The sequence below is a fragment of the Amblyomma americanum genome, chromosome 1 (genome assembly GCF_052857255.1).
Source record: "Amblyomma americanum isolate KBUSLIRL-KWMA chromosome 1, ASM5285725v1, whole genome shotgun sequence".
Taxonomy (NCBI): domain Eukaryota; kingdom Metazoa; phylum Arthropoda; class Arachnida; order Ixodida; family Ixodidae; genus Amblyomma; species Amblyomma americanum.
The window spans coordinates 70,564,046-70,584,262 of NC_135497.1; the positions used below are offsets into that span (position 1 = coordinate 70,564,046).

At 45.5% G+C, this 20,217-nt stretch overlaps 1 protein-coding gene across 1 annotated transcript in view; it reads left to right on the forward strand.

Moving 5' to 3' along the window:
* Positions 1-317: 317 nt before the first annotated feature.
* The window catches only part of LOC144103847 (uncharacterized), a 28,361-nt gene continuing 8,461 nt past the window's right edge, over positions 318-20,217 (forward strand). Inside the window, exons 1-5 of the mRNA XM_077636582.1 lie at positions 318-476; positions 1,067-1,130; positions 3,328-3,383; positions 4,874-5,045; positions 10,734-10,865. Of these exons, the coding sequence (XP_077492708.1) occupies positions 318-476; positions 1,067-1,130; positions 3,328-3,383; positions 4,874-5,045; positions 10,734-10,865 (583 nt within the window). The remainder of the gene's footprint in view (positions 477-1,066; positions 1,131-3,327; positions 3,384-4,873; positions 5,046-10,733; positions 10,866-20,217) is intronic.

Sequence of the window (20,217 nt, forward strand, 5' to 3'; positions counted from 1 at the left end):
GCCAGGTAGTTTTAGACGGTGGAAACAGCATTCTTGTTCATCATTTCAAAGCATCGACAGCCCACACGCAATTCTTTCTCGCTCCCTGAATTCAGAACGGCCTAAAGGCCTAGTGCGACGCCCCAACTCGGAAATCATTGGTAGTTAGGGGTCTTAACCCGTATGCTCCGGAAAGCTTGGGAACACGCACGCGGTCAGATAACTTTCTGGACCTTTGTTTGCGATGCTAAACTTACTCCTCTTATGGCGCCATGCCGCCTTGTACGCGACCAGCTTTCAGCTGGGGCAATACCTTCGCCCCCATTCTATGCACACCCATGAATTTCAGCTGCCCGGAGCTGCAGCGGGGAACCGGAGTGGTAGAGGGCCTGCCGTTCCATCCGTTGCATCTGTGGTCCCGCATGCGCACCCTGGGAACGGAACACCGTATCCTGCAGTGGAACCAGCCTCGCAAGAAGTATGGCGATTCGAGGGAGGTGAGTATCTGCGTGATTTTTTTTATTTTTGAAGCGAAAAGCTTCACTGCGCCAGCTTTTCTAGCCATCAGCTGGTTCGCACGCTTGAACTTGAAAGTAGCTAGAGTTCAGCGGGGCAGCAAGTTTGACCTTTATTGTAGCTAGAGGTCAACCCATGAGCATCACTGGCGGTAGTCAGGTTCGACACATGACGTCAGCTACAGCAGCGACAGCAGCGGTTGTTACACCATCTATCTCGACTTTGACCTTTGACCTTGACCTTCGGTCAAGCGGGGAAGCGGGAAAGCGTCTGCCGGCATCGCATGCGCAGGTCATGAAAGTGGGTTCTGCATAAAACGCTGGTGCACTTTGATGCGTTAGGCGGAACGCTAGGTGTGATCGATGCGACTCCTCCCATGGAGAGCAGCAGAAGTGGCTCTGTCACACCATTGCGGAGAGGAGGAAAGCAGGCTTCCAAGGTGTGCTGCTTACTCTCTGCGTGACGTCAGACGCCTTGCCCGAGCGGAGCAGGAAAGCGTCCGCTGGAATCTCATGCGCTGGGCATCAAATTGTGTTCTGCATAAAACACCTGTGAACTCTTATGCGTTTAGCCTAAAGCTAGGTGTGAGCGATGCGGCGCCTGCCGTAGAGACCGCCAGTTCCTCTACCACAAAGGTAACCATGGAGATGGAACTTTTCACTTTCGACCAGGGTTAACCAGAACTAAACCACCAACATTTTTTTTGGACTGGAAAAGATGCGCGCGTTAAGAATTGAATACTAGCTGTTATTCAGACGGCAGTCATTGCAAGAAGGAGTGCGTGCGTGGCTGCGGCTGTCCTCTCGGACCGTTCTTTCTGTCGTTGTTGGGAAATACCTTCATTTGTTCTGTCAAAGCTGTCGTGAGGAACCCGCACTAAGATGGCCGGGACGCTCTAATGCATGTCCCGGCGCAAAAGTGGCAGATAAAGCAACGAGCGTACAGTGAGCCGTCAGCCCGACCTGAGACAAGCGGCTAGTTGTGTGGATGCTCGCTGGAGCCGAACGGCGTTTTTTAAGGTGCACGAATGACGTGCAGATTTGCTCTGGTTAAAGATGATAAAAACTAGAATAAGCGGTAGCAGTCGTTGGAACCGATACCACGTCCTTCCTATCCGCCATTACCTATAGAATGTGACCCATTCCGGTGCCTGCTGTTTTTTTTTTCGCGTATCTTTCTGCGTTTGCAATACCAGTACAAAGCTTCCACGGATGTCACTGAAGGGATGTCAGTGTGTGCGTGTGCGTGGAATTTGGCTGCTTCAAGCACAGCATTAGCCGCGGTAGGATACTTCCGATGAACTTCTTTTAACGAAAGTTCCCAACTGTATAGCGCGGGAGATCGAAGGCGCGCTGAACACAAAGCAACGGAGGTTACCTGTGACGTGCATTAAACCTACCAGGTTCGGCCGCGGGAACCGCAACCTTCAAGTATCTCGCACACTCCATAAATGAAGAATCCGTAGTACAGATTGTCGACAGCGTGACAACTTCGAAACAATGATGCCCTCGCGGAGTAACCTTGCGGTTCGCGTTGAGGTGGAGATACCGATGTACCTTGACCAGGCGTATCCCGAAAAGGCCTCAACGTTTCCCCTTCGAAACAGCGCCAATAAAAAAAGTGTTCCTTACGCCACCATGCGTGCAGTGAATAACGGGACATGCAAATGCGTTGTAGATTTTATGTCCGCGATATTTACTTTTTTTGTTCTGCTTTTGATGACTAGGTTGCGCAAGTCGATGTTGACCGCGACACCGTAGGCGGGCTGTTGACCGAAAAATGACCTGAATGAATCTAGGGGCGGGTACAGCTAGTCCTGTCAAAAGAGCTGCGCCAAGCATAGGATCAAAGAGCGCGCATTGGTTGTATTGCACGCTCTCGGCAAGTCGGGCAGGTTAATTTAAAACGCTGCTTTTTAAACAGGGAAAGCAGACTCTTGCCCTTATGAGCCGCTTTGAAAGAACAAAGTTGTGTTTCGTTTGCAAGCGATACTGAATTTACATCTTCATGAAAATGCACACGAAAGCGAAGGACTTGAGCTCAAACAGGATACGCCATGTTTCATACATGGCACTCTAGAGTTCCTCACTGTGAATTCCTCATTGAGAACTCACTCCACTGTCTGCGTGAGTTTCTTGAACAGTGCTTCATTCACGTACTGAATGCGAGAAGACGAGGCTTCTTATCTGCCTTGATAGTGTTCGGCCGAAAACGTGTATTCTGCCTCGGATGGGGTATGCATGTGGAGGCTTTGCCGAAATGCTGCCCGCTGTATGCAGAATATTTACTGCGAATGTGCGATTTTTCACTTCTTCGATTAAATTAAGGCAAGTGCCATTTAGGTGTCAGGCTCTTGTGGAACCTTTGACAGCACTTCTTCGAGGTTTTTCCGTGAAAAAAGTCTTATTGTTGCAGCTTATTCCATGCCTATCAAACGCCAAGCCAAATATGAAAACTCATGCTTCCGGCATTTCTGCGCCTTTCCATGGTAGATGTCAGCTTTTTGTCTAATACCGAGAAACCCTGCGTTCCTAGCATCTCTAGCACTTCCCTTGATGCGTCCGAAATAGTAGCTTAGACAACAAAATGCCCATTGAAAAAATTTCTAACATAAACGTACCAGCCACCGGGATTTGACCTTTTTTTCTTCTAAAGCCCCTTTGGCCATTGTAAAAAAACTTGGCCTGGCCGAGGCTGGGCGCAGTTGAAGCGAGACACTTATTGCGTGGCTGGCGACAAGTTTATTGCGCACGCAGAAACATTCCACATCTTGTTAAGAGAGTCCACTGTCTGCAATGCTCCGGACTCATCTGCACTGTTACTCTGTTCCAGGACTCTACGTTACAGGCGAAGAATTGCCGCCAATTGTCGGACCGAAGGCCAGACAGGTAACGGCCACATTCCACTCCGTTATGGAAATCCATGCACTGCTCTTACAAACTTGAATGCGTCCAGAGGTTAATAGTTTATTTTTCTGAAAACACTGCGCAGCCGTCATTGAAGCGTCACGATGGATATACAGTGACCAATTTGCCTTTCGTGCAGTAAGAAATTTGAGTATAGGCGCACTTTTCATTTCGCCTTAATGGAAGTGCGAACGCGCCTTGTCCAGGTTTCATAAGAGGGAGGGTGGAAGACATGCGAGTGACCATCTGTGCTCGAAAAGTTTGTGATGTCTACGGATCAGATCATAAATTTTGGGGAATTTCCTGCTGGCTGTAGATTGTTACGCGAACCTAAGCGCTAAAAGCGGCACAAGACGACAACACCCACACACACGACACAAACGCTGCAAATATTGTAGTTCTATTGGTCTGGTTGATCGAAATGCGCATGTTATGTGAAGAGCGGGTGTTTCCGGGCCTATGGGATCGCTTCTTAAGTGATCAAGGCAAGCACGTTCCACTTCGCCCATAAAACGTCCATAAATGGCAATCAGGGCTTCTACGTCACTATATACTTTTGCAGCTGCTTGGCTCAAAGAGAATCCTGCCCAACAATCCTACACAAAAGCATTTTTGAACGAAATAGGTTATTTGAAATCAGTTTTTCATACAGTGTAAGATTTCACTATTACAGTCAATATACCTGCTGATCTCATCTTTGACCGTTTGTTGCGATCGTCCAAAACGTTTTCCATCGGTTTTTTATGACATTCTTAACTGCTGCGTTGCCAGCGATGAATAAACTTTAGAAGAAAGATCTTGTCGTGCTTCGTAAGAATAGAACATCACCTCACATATTGTCGTAACAGCAGGTTACATGATTTGAATATTCGAAACATTTGAGCAAAAATGCTGGGCATGCAAAAGCCTGAGAGTATATTTTGACCATTGAAAAGCGTTGTACGCCGTTCTCATCCCACTCTCGTTTTGTGGATTACCTTTCTTTCGCACCGTCTAAGGTGACTTCGACTCGTAGCGCTGATAATTTCAAGCTGATTCTTCAAAGACTAAGAGGTCTTCAGGATAGCGGTCTCCGTGTAGTCACCGATACACTTTCACAGCGCTGTTATATAAAACAGCGTGCTTAGTAACGCGTGTGTAACTTCCGATTTACGAGGATAACGCTTATACCGAATTCGAACACTGCATAGCAAGCGGGACCAGTTATTCCTCTCTGCATTCATTTCAAATTTTGGCCATGGGCACCAGTGAAAAATCGCCTGCTGGATAATGTGAGGAAATATTGGCTTCCACGGAAAACCCCGTGCAACACTCAGAAAGTAACGCTTAGAAAAACAAATGTTCAAAATGTCCTTGTTGTTCTGGGCCTGCAATACACTGCACCACCCTGTTCGCGTTGAGCTTTCAGCAATCGGTATCTACGTACCTTGGAAGAAAACAGAATTCGATAATTTTCTGATGATCCTTTGCAGGTGCAAATATTTCAGGCATCACAGTCACAGAGCGCCCCGAACAGCTCGAGCAGTGATGTACAGGGAACATCCCGTACTGGAATTTCTACAGCCCAGGGTGTGGCTCCTGGAGAAGGCATCACCAATGAGGAACAAGAGGCGCCATGCCCACGACGATCGCGCGAGGAGGAAGGTGAGGGCACTCGCCATAGTGACTCTGGATATGTGTAGTTATGACAATATAGTCTAGTAGTGATGACGATACAATACAGATAAGCATGTAGTGATAACAATACCGTCTATCTATGAGACGCTCGGTAGCTGCATCAGAAAAAGGTACCAGGCGTTGCCTGCTGCATTTGAGCTTAGTCAGGAATGCTTGGGGATGGACCCGTTCCAAGAAATTAGCTGTGGTTTAAACTTTGGTTAAGCCGTGCTTGGTTTGCATGGCACAGTACTGCAGATGGGGCAGTCTGATGGGGCAGTTGCCATCTGCCACGGCGGGCAGATTGTGATGACGTCAGTTGGTCACATGACCTGCCACGTGACCCCACGTGACATCTGTCACGTGACTGCACAGATGCTGCCCTCTTTAAAACCTAGCGCAGTGAAGCTTTCGCTTCAAAAATGCGCCAGAGCCATCCAGAGACATTCATAACCACTTTTCTCACCAAAAATTGGCCCGTCGGCGCCTACGTTACAACAAATGAAGGTAACGAAGGTTACGTCTGAGTATAATCTTATTTGTGCTGTAGAGGTTTACGTCACTCATCACTAATCTGTTGAAGCAGGCAGAGGTCGCCAGTTACGCTTTAATCCTCAAATACAATTACAGCTCATACAGATTTATATTGAGCGGATATTGGAACCGTTGTGTGAAAAGGACAAACTAATTACGGGCTGTTAGTGGTTCTTTACTTGAGATCTGTTGCAGGTATCGGTTAAAATACGACCATTTGTCTTAAATATGTAATAAATGTCTGAAATATGCCAATAAAATAACACGAGGACTCTGGTGGCGCATTACTGAATTGAAGTAAGGATACGTGGTCGGTAGATACACAGCACAAGAATGGAAAAGTCTAGTCCAGGCAAGTGGCAGAAAGGTAAGTATAAAGAGGCCGAGCCATTTCTGATGCAGTTCCTTTGCAAGTCAGTTGCAAAAGAAATGCTGTTTTTCCATCCTACTTCCGCCACTATTGCCTGAACCCGTCTTTCCGCCTCATCATCATCATCAACCTGACCACGGCCACTGTAGGGTAAAGGCCTCGCCCGCGTCTCTCCAACTAACCCTCTCTTGAGCCAGCTGCGACCACAGCATCCTGGCAAACTTTTTAATCTCATCCGCCCTCCAAACTTTCAGCCACCCCCGCAGCACTTGCCTTGCATTCGCATCCACTCCATTGCCCTTAACCACCAGCGGTTATCTTGCATTCCCATTACAAGCCCTGCCCAAGACCATATCTTCCCCTTGATTTCGACTAGAATATCATTAAGCCACGTTTGTTCCTTCACCCACTCTGCCCGCTACCGGTGTCTTAACATTACACCTATCATTTTTCGTTCCATGGCTCGCTGCATTGTCTTTAACTGAAGCTGAATCATTTTCGTTAGCCTCCACGTTTCTGCCCCGTAGGTGAGTACTGGTAAGATTCAGCTGTTGTACATTTTTCTCTTGAGGGCTATTCGTGATCCGAGATAAACTACCATATATATGCGCTCCAGCCCATTCCTATCCTAGTTATTTCGCTCTTGTGATCCGGATCAGGTGTCACTACTTGCCCTAAGTAAACGTATTTTTTTATCACTTTCAGCCCCTTGCTGAAAAGTGTGAACTGTTGTTCCCTGGCTAGACTGTTGAACATTACTTTGGTTTTCTGGATGTCAAATTTTAGATCCAGCGTTCTGCTCTGCCTGTGTAACTCATTGATCGCGATTTTCAGCTCACCTTCTGAGTGATTCAGCAAGGCAATGTCAACAGCGAATCGCAGATTATTTAGGTATTCTCCATTAACTCTTATTCCCAACTGTTCCCAATTAAGGCTTCGTAATACCTCCTGTAAACCGGCGTTGAATAACATTGGCGAGACAGTGTCACCCTGGCTGACGCCTTTCATTACAAAGATTTTATTGCCCACTTTAGGCAGGACTATGGTAGCTATGCAGTTGCTATATCTAATCTCCAGTATTTTGAAATAAGGCTCTTCTACAAACTGATTACGCAATATCTGTATGACTGCTGAGGTTTCTTCTGAGTCGAACGGTTTCGAAGGCTATATATAGAGGTTGGTTATACCCTGTTCATTTCTCTATCAATTGATTGATAGTGTGAATATGATCTATTGTGGAATATACTTTACGGAAGCCTGCGTGATCATTTGGTTGATTAAAGGCTCAGGTTGCCCTGAAAATTTATATATATATATATATATATATATATATATATATATATATATATATATATATATATATATATATATATATATATATATATATATATATATATATATATATATATATTAGCAGACAAGGTAAAGGAAATGAGGGGATCGGGACAAACTTATGAAGGGAGCCAACAGTCACCGAAACCAAGGTCCATAGGGCAATATTTATATTTTATGTTTATGTGTTGTGCTTATCAGTGGTATAATAATACTTAGATAAATCTATTTCTTAAAGAAAATTACTTAGAAAGGTGCAGAAAAAACAACCATGCCGCCGTTGGGATCCGAACCCACGACCTCCGAATACCACTTCCGGTGCTCTACCAACTAAGCTACGGCGATGGCTGTCCAATCTCCTCCTCTCGTGGGTATTTATGTCTTATTGGGTATAAGCGAACCATGACAGTGTTCACCAGCGCCACCCTCGTCCATAGCGCCAGATGTAGCACGTCCTCTGATACCGCGAGTGGGACGTGGGACGTCATCTAACGGCAAGGGCGGAAACTGTGCGAGAGCCCTCTTATGCTACCAATGGTATCAAGAAGCTTGGAAGAATGCAAACATTATCTTAATTCACAAGAAAAGAGACGCCAAGAACCGATCCGCTTACTATCGGTTGCCTACAAGGTATTTACTAAGGTAATCGCTAATAGAGTCAGGGCAACCTTAGACTTTAATCAACCAAATTGTCAGGCAGGCTTTCGTGAATGATATGGACATTCAACAATAGTTCATATTCACGCTATCAATCAACTGATAGAGAAATGAGCACAATATAGCCAGCCTCTATATATAGCCTTCATTGATTACGAGAAAGCATTCGACTCAGTGGAAACCTCAGCAGTCATGCAGGCATTGCGTAATCAGTGTGTAGAAGAGCTTCATGTCAAAATACTGGAAGATATATATAGCAACTGAACAGCTATACCATAGTCCTGCATAAAGGGAGAAATAATATTCCAATAAAGAAAGGCACCAGGCAAGGACACACATCTCGCCATTGCTATTCGCCGCATGTTTACAGGAGGTATTCCAAGGCCTGAATAGGGAACAGTTGGGAATAAGAGTTAATGGAGAATATCTAAATAATCGGCGATTCGCTGATGACACTGCCTTGCTGAGTCACTACGGAGGTGAACTGCAAATCATGATCAATGAGTTAGGCAGGCAGAGCGGAACGGTAGGTCTAAAAATTAACATGCAGGAAACCAAAGTACTGTTCAACAGCCTAACAGCCTGGCAAGAAAACAGGAGTTCACAATTGGCAGCAAGATGCTGGAATTGGTAAAAGAATACGTCCACATAGAACAGGTGGTGACAGCTGATCCGGATAATGAGAGGGAAATAACTAGAAGGATAAGAATGGGCTGGAGCGCATATATATGACAGGTTCTCCCAGATCATGAAATATAATTTACCAATATCCCTCAAGAGTAAAGTTTACAAGAGCTGTATCGTACCGGTACTCACCTACAGGGCAGAAACATGGAGGCTGACGAAAAGTATTCCGCTTAAGTTAAGGACAACGCGGCGAGCCATGGGAAGAAAACTGATAGTTGTAACGGTAAGAGACCGGAAGCTGGCAGAGTGGGTGAGGGAACAAACGCGGGGGGTAATGACATCCTAGTCAAAATCAAGAAGTATAAATGGGCTTCGGCAGACCATGTAATGCGAACGCAAGATAACCGCCGGTAAGTAAGCGTATCAGGGGGCGGCAGAAGGTTAGGTGGGCGGACAGGTTTAAGAATTTTGCAGGCAAAGTGTGGATGCAGCTGGCAAAGGGCAGGGTTAATTGGACAGACATGGGAGATGTATTTGCCCTGCACTGGGTGTAGTCAGGCTGATGATGATGATGATGAATATTGTTCCGCCTTTGCCGTCTGTAGGCTCCTTGCTGTCAGCTCGATGACCATTTAGTCTGGCGCTCATTTATTGCCCTGTTTACCTGATATATTGTTTCCGACAAGAGGAGCATCGAAGCATGCCGATAACATTAGACGATGCGCAGTTAAAGCTTGCCTTTATAACGAAGATGAAGTCGTCTGTCGTGCCTCTAAGAGCATTGCTGCTTTTTAAATGATTTCATATCTCTTGATATGAGGACCCTTCTACATACCACAAAACGAGAGAATTGGCAGTAAAAGCTATCGCTGCGAAATCGCATTCTGAGCCTCTTTGCACAAGTACTCATCTATCAATACACGCCATCATGATCCACCAGTACTTTTATCTTCTTGATATTTATTGACATTAATAATGATTGTAATCATCGACATCATCACTTTGTCTTTTCCCAGAAAAGCTGCTCTCGGTAGTTCATGGCGTGTGGCAAAGGCGGGACACTTGTTTCTCTTGTCGTCTTCGTGTCTCCTCCCTTGGTTGTGTTCTGCACGAGCTTATAAGGAATGTTACGCTCATGCACCACGCATTAGGTATATAGGAGACTACACTTGGTTCCAATATGCGGGGCTAGGGCATCGGCGCTCGAGCCGAATAAGACGAACGCCAGGTTTTAACTGTAGTTAATCTAAACTGCGAATTGCATTAGAATCCGGCGCGGGCACGAGCAAGCGGCAGAGAGGTAATGGTGGCGATGTGGCGCCGATACCGGTACAGCCTTTGTCAAAAGGTTAGAGCACATGGGGTCTGCTTTTAATCTCTGTACAGGGGCTTTTGTAGCGTCCGTGTAATTTCAGACTTTTCTGAAGACTGAGGTCTAGAATTACTATTCTCTCCACGAGGCCTGTTGACTTATAACAATCCACACTTCATGCATCAAAAGAGAGCTTTCTTAGCTGTCAACAGTGCACAGAGAGTATACTTTATCTCAGTAATTTAGATCATTGCTGCTATATCCAATTGACGTCATTTACGCTCCACACTTTTGTGTGTAGACAGGAGCCACTTGAAAGATGGCTGGTTCGAGCGCTAACTGGACCTACGTCCTTAGGTGTGCATGATTTTTGAGTTTTCCAGGTACTCTGGCACTCCAATGTTCAACACTTTTTTCAGGTAAAACATTGGCCGGGTAGACGCAGCTGCGCGCGATTAAAACGGCTTGCCTCCGTTCGTAACGTCCTCTCCTCAGGGAACCCCTTAAACCCTGATGCTGTCGGCTTCATTGCGGGAACTGTCATTGAGCTCATGTCCTTTAAAGCATTGGGTCGTTGCATGGCGACATATGTGCACATGCGTGTTCCATGCGAGCAATGCTGCATTTGCTTGAATATTCAATAGAGACTCCCGCTCGAACTCTACCCTGCTTAACTACAGCAGAATCGCTTCACTGTTGACTAAGAAGCTGTACCTGCCAGGAAGCAGTTGCACGATTTATCATGAGGGCCGCATTGCGCGTATTTTTTGTGATGTAAGGAAATACGTAATCTCGTGTGCGACATTTATCAATGCTGTTCTTTTTCTATTCATTTTGTTAACAGGAATGGCCACCGAAAAATACCATCGGTGGAAGCCTGCTTACTTCTCCAACGAGACATGGCGTAAACTCCCAGATGACCTCAAGAAGCGCTACGGGAACGTCAACAAAGATGGGTCAATGAAGGAAAGGAAAGGTAAGTTTGTACTCGTTTTAAAAGTTAAAACATCTAAATTATAATCTCTCATCGCTGCCAGAACCTTAGTTCCGTTAGCGTACGACTGATTTGTCGAGAGCTGTATCGAAATTTTAAGATTTGTAAAATCAGGCGTGCAGTGCAAGCATCATTTTTATTGTGGGGTAGATGAATAGCATCGAATTTTTAGCATGCCAAAACAGAAACTGGAGAACAGATGGCTGCGTTTGTACTTGTTGAAACGCGCGCTTTTTGGTTTTGTATGCTTTTGCCGACAGGAAGCCTAGTTGTGGCACTCGGCTTGGAGATGCTATGTGACCAGGCATTGTAAGCTTGGAAAACTTCTTATGCCACAAAAGTGCGATGAGAAACGGCGACTTGAGTTGCAGACGCTGGCTGTAGCTCGGTGGCTCCGCATCTAGTCTGCTAAGGTTGGAAGCATGAGGAAACCTTTCTCCGTCGTCACTTCTGCCACCCAGGAGTAGCGGTGCAGTGGAAATCACTGGGGAAGGCCCGAATCGGAGGTGGCAGCAAGATGTGGCGAAAGAGGTGGACTGGGGGACTCGACATGCTCAAAACGGGAGTAATAGAGTGACTTCTGCGCTTAATCTGTGGTCACGGGTTCGTACCCCGCACCAGGATGAATTTTTGTTTAACCGCGAAGTTTCTGAGAAAGCTGTATAGCTTTCTTTGCACTCTTATGGCTGCGCATAGGTAGATGCCAGTGAGTAATGTACCCTTACTACAAATTTACTCCACCTTGGTTGATTCCCCTAAACATCTGAGAGGGTATATGTGCACGTTATTAATCGAACTCTATGCTGGAAGTTTCCAATCGGAAGCATACATAGCGAACACATCTAAATGTGGCGCCTCTAGCACTGGTGCGGATTTTGTGTTTTGGGACATCAGTATTTCCGCGACTGCGACATTTCGTATCCAAGTACCGTACGGCGAAGCTATCATGCTGCCTTGGCGCGTCCAACCCAGTAACACTCAGTCGTCGCAGAATTATTAGTAATTAGGAAACTGGCACTGCCGAATTAGCCTTGTAGGCAACGTGCTAAAAAATTAGGGAGGCACTTAAGCTATGCCTTAACGGTATGACACCAAAGCGTTAATCGCTATTAGCTTCATTCCTTCTTAACACCCCTTTATAATTACACCTAGTCATTAGCATACTTCGGCAGGCACACTAGAACACGTGAAATACAAGACACTCTAAGTCTTTCCTTAACCAAGTAGGTCAAAAGGACCTCTTTGGCCTAGGGATAGCGTATCTGACTTGCAACCCATGAGTCTTGGGTTCGCTTTCCAGTATATTGCAGCAGTTTAATTAAAGCATAATTAATTTACATTCATACGTGTTATGACGACATTTCAGGCATTTTAAGACCTCATAGTAAAAAAATAGGGTTTTTGGTCGTTTCCGTTTCAGAGGTGAACGTGTTACGTTCAGAGCGCTGTCGACCAAACCTTAATTAATGGGACAACGCGCACGGATTTTCTTCTGAACGTCTGCTCTTGAGTGCCACGTTAGCCCTGATTTCCTTTCTTTCTGCTCTTGTCTCAGTGCCATTCAAAGTAACTTCATGGTGTACAAACAACGAGCCCTTTGGCAAGTATTATAAAATGATGTGGTTATGACGAGAAAGTTATGATGGAGAGCTAACAAAGGTAGTCTCTCCGCCTTAAATACAGAAATGCGTTCATATTCAGTTTAGAAAGAAAGGAGCGTGAAAAAGTCACTTGAAGAGAGCTCACTTTTCGGGGCTGACTTAGCATCTTCAGGTTTTTCGGGATACGGTGCGAGAGGCGCTATTCGCAGTTTCGTGGTGTACGGTGATGGAAGGCAGCCTGCAAAATTGTTTACATTGCCTGGCGTGTTTGCATATTCCAAGGCTCCTAAATCTATCGCACCAGCGGGGTTGGCCTTTGAGTTAGCAATCCTCTAATTCTCAAAATCGGCTGGGTGATCCAAGTTGTCGGAATGCCCCACGAGAGCACAGAGAAAGTAATCTGGCATTAGTGCCAGCATACGATGCTTGAAGCTCCCGAGCTTTTCAAATGACGCGTGACAATCCTGCATTTCCTGCTCTTGAAACAGGCGCCCCGCCATTTGACTGCAGCTTTGGACGTAAGGAACAGTGATATTGCTTGGTTTGGAGGCCTGGGTAGTTTGCTTTCTTTTCAGCTTGCAGTTAAGGCGCCAGACACCCGTAGTCATAAGATCATGTTGTCGTTGCGACAGAGTTCACCCAAGATTCTGTCTTTCTCTAGCCTATGGTTCCAAGTCGGAACAGCAATTTTTCTTTGCTTTCGTCAGCGGAATGAGGCCGTGGTTGCTTTGCGTGTTGTCGAATGTTTTGATCGCAATTTTAGAAAGCACCCAGAATAAGTCGGTTTGCTTTAAACAGAGAATGCCAATTATGGTCCTGTTCACTGCAATGGACTGTCAATAAAACAATCTGTTCCTTGCCTCATATCGCAGGGTGAACTTCCTGTCCGGTTTGTATATGTATACAAGAATGTCTTCTCCTGCGGACTTCTTTAGGATGGCAAGAGAGTCATACACCGTATAACGTGGGTCGATTCGTGAAAACCTTGAGGCTTGTTAGTAGATCACCTTGTCACATAGGCAGTGGTTGTTTGCGTCCCCAGTCACACTTAGACAGTGAAATAGTAGCTGTCGCGGCCGCTCAGGAGATGCCCTCAACTCAACGTGAGAAGCTCAGCGGAATCTAGCCACCAAATGGCAAAGGGGTGCACCTTTGGTGTCCACCTTTCGGCTGTCGGAACCAGGAGAACTGGTCGGAATCAAATGTTCACAAACAAAACAAAGCTGTGTGCAGCCAAGGGATGATACACGCGAATTACTTAGTGCTCATAGAAAAATGAATGCAACGCATACAAAGGACTAAACAGATGCTACAGTACAAAGAGAGATGTTGCATGGACAGTGATCTAATGCACTCGAGAGGATAGCAAAAAAAAATTTGTTCAGCGGGTACTGTATCAGTCTGTCGACCAGAGGATCACGATGCGGCCGTCCTGAAAACTGCCGCGTGCTACCTCGCCAGTTCGTAGCTGGGCTTCAGTGTCGTTTACCTGGAAGTTGTGCGTGAGCGCTTTGGAGTTGAACTTCTCCATCGGTTTGACACCGCCGATAGACCTCCATCAACTACAGGGTGCGCCGCACCTGTAAATCTTCTTCTGACCCAACGCTGCTGCTTCAGGGCGATAGGAAGAGGTCATTACTTAATACGAGCTAAGTCCGGCATCCATGAGTTTTTCTCCACAGTTATGGGTCTTTCTGCGGCATCAGGAAACCAGTTTTCGCTTGCGCCGCTCCAACTTATGAACGTGTACTGAATTTCCAGTCATACCTCCATCGTCTGCTTCGCAGCGGTCCCCGATATTACCGCTCCCATCACGGTTGCACCGGCTTGCCTTAAAATTCTTCTTTAACGAAGAAGTTGGTCGCATACGCTGAGGCACTTCCTTTCGGCGAGTTGATCATCCGCTTCGAGCCCTATCCTTGCTGCGCTCACTTCTGGAGGTGCCGGAACGGTGCCAAGCAGGGCGACAACGTCAAACAAGACCAATGCCTCATCGGAGCTGTCTCTTGCAAGAGACGTATGGCCAAATGTCGTTTGATTCGTATATAGGCAGGCGTTCTTCCACTGAGTTGGGACCAGACATGCTGTGGGTAACTCGACAGAGCTCTGCACTCTAAGCATGAAACGTACTAAAGTGCGCTCTCTTCAAGGAGCATAATATTCTACCCAAGCCCTGTGGCCGTATCTATCAGCTGTCCAATTTAATGTAGCCATTTCGCGTCCGTAAAGTCATCTGTGGTTGGTCACACAGATATACACATGGCTTTAAAACACCGATAGAAAACGACCCGCCCATTGGGTAGTGTGAGACCGGACCTTACTATTGGGTACATATCGCAGCCAGTGGGCAGTCCCGGTACAGAGCGCTGAGATGAACATCACCAGAGGCTGCACATCACATTCAATGCTGGCCAGTGGTGAGGTCCGGTTTCCAACTATTAAATGGCCGGGTCGCCATCCACAGACGCTTGAAAACCGCGGGTATATCTGAGTCACCAATGACAGAGGTTCAGACAGACGCTAAATGGCCAATTTAGAATGAGCAGGTCATTGAATCCGGCCCATAGAGTACATTATTCATTTCTGAATATATCGACTACTTACTATGTGCAACGGCAAGAAATTCGCACTTCTACAGATGCAAAGTTCTAGCAGTTACGAAAAGTTTAACTGGGATTCCAATCTCTAACCTCAGAACCTCCGGCGCTGCGTTTAAAAGCAGCTTCCCATTGCGAACTCCATTAATTTACTATGCTTTGCAGCGCGAATATAGCTCCGTTCTCAAAATCAGTCGTTCGCTATATTTAGAGATCGATATCTACTCCAGAACTCGGCCAGCATACTGTGCCTCTATAAATGGGCAAGCGGACTTCTTTCTACTGTTTTACACACATATAGGGTTTTTCATGCTTAGGGTGTGGACGTCGTTGATAACGAGCACAGGTACAGGTTCGCGGTCGCATAGGCATTCCGGTCTTGTACACCTTGGGGGGGGGGGGGGGGCGCAGGAGACCTGGGCGTCCAGCCATTCGTGCATACAAGCTTCAGGTAGAGCACTCCAGAGTTTATGGGAGGGAAGATTGTTCATTAAGGGCAGATACTTTATTTTGCCTCAATTGCTCAGACGTCGTATCTTTTTTGATCCTCTCGAACCGAAGATCCGAAACTTTGTGGCAGTAGACCTCGCTGTCAAGGAGAACGGTGGCGTGAACCTTGTTTGCAGGAAGAATGACGATCTTGTTGTCTGAGCGGAGATATCGAAGAGCGGCAACAGTTTTCCTTGGTGAGTTGCGTCCGCAGAGGCGCGGTTAACATTGACACGGCGCCTATCACATTGAGCCGCACTACGTGTCGTGAGTTACGGTCTTCCTCCCCCTGTACGGCATCAGCAATGCACTGCAAAGACGGACACGTTTTCTCTATATAGAAACTGCGCCCCTGGACTTGGATGGCAGTCTCCCAAAGCGAGAATTCTTTTAACAGTAGGGTTTTGACAAGAATAGTGGTAATCTCGCAATGATTTGAGAAGCATTGAGGATCCCAGCACCAGGGGCTAATTTGTCTTGAAAATCAAGAAAATCTAAAATGCAGCCAACTTCCTATTTCATGAACCAGCCGCACACAAGTCCAGCTTTCTCGGGCAAAAGTTTTGAAACTTGGAAAGTTATAAGACATTGTTATGGAAATATTGCAGGTAATGGTCCATTATTCCGGTATGTAGCAAAACATTTCTTTCAAAGTGTTTCTCAGTGATCGCATCGAACCGATTCGTCTGCCATAGAAAACCAGTGGGGAACGCTTTTGACAATAGAAAAAATGTCAATACTAAAAATAATACAAGACTGCCGTCGGGTAATGTGCGGATATATTGATTGTTATAGTAAAATCTTACATTATACGAAAAAACTGCGTTCATGAACAGTTTCCTGCTCAAAAATGCTTTTGCCCAGAATAGCTCGGTATGAGAGGAGTGGTTGCTTCACCACCCGTAACATGCACTCTAATACAATAGTTCTGAGATAGAAGATGGCATCTGATGCCTAGGCCTGAGAGTACGCGTGAACCGGTCACGGTGCGAGAGTATCGAATTCTCGTCTACACTTCGTTTCATACATAAGGTGCAACGCTGTGAAAGGTACGGAAGAAGACGCCATGACATTATAGAGGGAGGCGTGTTCGCGTTTGTGTTATGGTCGAGTGGTCTAAGGGACGAGAAAGCGACAGGGTGTCGTCGGCAATAAGGTATAATTTATTAATGCTCATGACAAATTAGTTTTCGTGAAAGCAAAGGCGCAGTGACTTTGTAACTTGTCGGTGGGCACCTGAACCTCACCAAAAGGAAAGACATTCAGGTGGGACTGAAAGAGGAAGGAGGTAAGTGCAATCAAGAGCGCTACATTTGGCAGCGTTGCATCGGATGTGTGAAATGGAGTATAGCTGCCCTTTCGCGGTAATCCGAAGTGGATGATGCGCAGCTTCATCTGTACCACGTGCTACGATGGGCAGACATTGGGCGGCCAGCGAACAACGGCACTGAAAAGGGTTCCTTTTCTAAATACTGCGTGCGCCATTTTAATGCGAAAACATTGTTACTAGTATCATTAGGATAAAGGCATGTGACATATGTGTGTGAAAAATCCCAGCGATGGCAAGAATATTGGGGTGATGTCATCAAGCGGCCGTATGACGCATGCAGCCAGCCGAGCACCGCCACTTTAGACAATTCTATACATGTCGTTCGCGTATATATACTCACCTCTGGCCTTTATATACTCACCTCTAGTTTTGCTGCGATTCGTGCCCAAATTGTAACGCAACCATTCGTCATACAGGGTTTCGGATGGTGTCATATTATTTCTCATTACATTTAGCTTGCATGTGCTAGTCAACTTGGAGGCTAGCCTGCGACAGTGATTTCAACCGGTGACGTAATAACCTTCAATTGTATGCCTTCCCAGACTTTAGTATCACAATTGTGCTACCGCGCGCCGTGCAAATTTCCTGGGGCTGTCTTATTTCATTTCATTTCATTTTATTACTCTCAAGGCCGGTCAGGCGTTACAGAGAGGAGTAGGCAAAAAAAATAAATACAAAGAAACAAACAAATAAACAGTTTACAATTCATAAGCATTAACAGTATCCTTGAATTTCTGAGAATCATTGATGACGACGACGGTGGAGGGCAGGTGATTCCAGTCCGAGGCTGTTCTGGGGACGAAGGAATTTAGATATTGGACAGTCCTGCACTGTGGAATGTGCACCTTTAGTTGATAATCTCTGCGGGACGATATGTGCACCGGAGGATTAAACAAGGACTGCTTTAAGGTTTCGTTGCCGTAATATATTTTATGAAATGTGCAGAGGCTCGAAATGCGGCGCCGTATGGCAAGATCCGGAAGATTAAGCGTTCTTTTCATTTCTGAAACACTTTCATGGAGGGAGTAATTTGACATTATGAACCTTGCAGAGCGATTTTGAATGGATTCAAGCAGCCCAATGAGAGAGTTAGTGTATGGGTCCCACACTGGAGCAGCGTATTCAATTTTTGAATGGACGAGTGTTTTGTAGAGCAGTAGTTTCACAGGGATAGGGGCAAGGGAAAAGTTACGGCGGATGAAGACAAGCATGCGGTTGGCCTCGTTAGTAATATATTCAATGTGAGCCTTCCAGGACAGATCATCTGTTATTTGAACTCCAAGGTACTTATACTTGGTAACTTGGGTCAGTGGGGTGTCGTCGAGAGAGTATGAGCACGGAATGTTATGATTAGTCGTGCGTGTAATTCTCATTAATTTACATTTGTTAACGTTTAGTTTCATAAGCCAGGTATTACACCAAGTTCCAATTATATTCAGATCATTTTGAAGAGCACATGCATCATCTTGGTTAGTAACTTCTCTGTATAAAACACAGTCATCAGCGAAAAGTCTTATTTTGGAAGTAACTGAGGAAGGAAGATCATTAATATAGATAAGGAAAAGAAGAGGTCCTAGAACTGATCCTTGCGGAACGCCAGAGGTTACGGGGGAAATGAGGGAGTCATGATCGTTAGCATTTGCATACTGACTTCGATTACTTAAAAAACACTCAATCCACTTTAAAATACCATTATCAATATTTAATTTACTTAACTTATAAAGTAACAGTTGATGTGACACGGTGTCAAAAGCGTTTGCAAAGTGGATATATATACAATCAATGAGGAAAGAGTGGTCCAGAGCGAAAATCAAGTCATTAGTGAATGCAATTAATTGAGTTTCACATGAATGATGCTTACGAAAACCATGCTGTGAATTTGTAAAAACCGAATTAGCTTCCAGATAGTCAACAAGGTGTGAATAGATAATATGTTCAAGGAGTTTGCATGGAATAGATGTTAAGGAAATACGCCTCTAGTTATTAGGATTATGAACGTCACCAGACTTGTGGACTGGAACCACCTTGGCGATCCTCCAGTCGTCAGGCAGTGATGCGCTGCGGATGGACTGCGTAAAAATTTCGGACAACATCATGGATGAATATAAACATGTACTTTTCAAGAACTTATAACTAATACCGTCGACCCCTGCAGCTGAATCAAGCTTTCCTTTCTGAATAAGCCTGGCAACACCTTCATCATTGATAGTTATAGGCTCCATCTGAACAGATGCTGAAACCGCAATATCGGGTAAGGTGGACACAACGGAATTACTAAAGGATGAAAAAAAAATGTGTTGTTCAAAGCAATGCAGCACTTGTGAGGGGGAACCGGGATATTATTTATGGAGCGAAGTCGGACCTCTTTTGTTTTGCGCATATTAACGACGTTCCAAAATTTTTGAGTGTTGGAAACGAGCAAATGAGGCAGTGTGTCATGATAAAAGACATGCTTAGCGCTCTGCAGCGCCTGCTTGTACTGTGACGCGACAGCACGATATAGGTGCCACTTATAAGTAGTTATTGATTTTTTCAGCTGCCGGAAAATGCGCTTTTTTTATTTAGGAGGCGCTTTAGCGATACGCTGAACCAAGGTGCTTGTTTGGAGCAGGAAACGCGACGAATGGGAATATATTCATTTATGAGATCGTTCACCTTCGTTTTAAATATGTGCCAGTTTTCTTGAGTGGAACGACTCCAGAACTGCGGGAAGAAGGTGTCGGAAAAGCGCTCGAGCTCTGCATTAATAGCTTGGAAGTCCGCCTTGTTGTAGTTCCTAAGTAGCTTGTATCTTTTTGCAGAACGAGCCGAGCGTGAAGGCATAGTTAGGTGGATTGCACTATGGTCACTTAAGCCCGGAAGAAAGCTGATTGAAGATATAGTTTCAGGAGAAGTGGTTAGCACAAGATCAAGTATGTTGGCAGATGTCTGAGTAACACGGGTTGGTTCTTTAACGATTTGATCAAGGTTGAACGTGGCACACAATTCAATGACTGCAGAACATTCTCAGAAAGGACGTAAGAGATCAAAAGAGGGGATTTTCCATGAAATTGCGGGAAGGTTGAAATCACCAAAAATATAAAGAGGAGACCTCGGAAACTTAGAAAGGACCGAGTTAATGGCGTCATGTAGGTAATCGCAGAAGCAAGGCTGTGAGCTAGGTGGTCGATAGCATACACAGAATAAAACGTCTTTGTGGTTCAAACGTAAGCAAGTGCAGAGAAATTCCAGTGAAGAATTCACGGGAACGCTATAGGAAGCAATTTCATCTGATACGGCAATCAAAAAAAAAAAAACACGCTCGCAGCGATCAAATC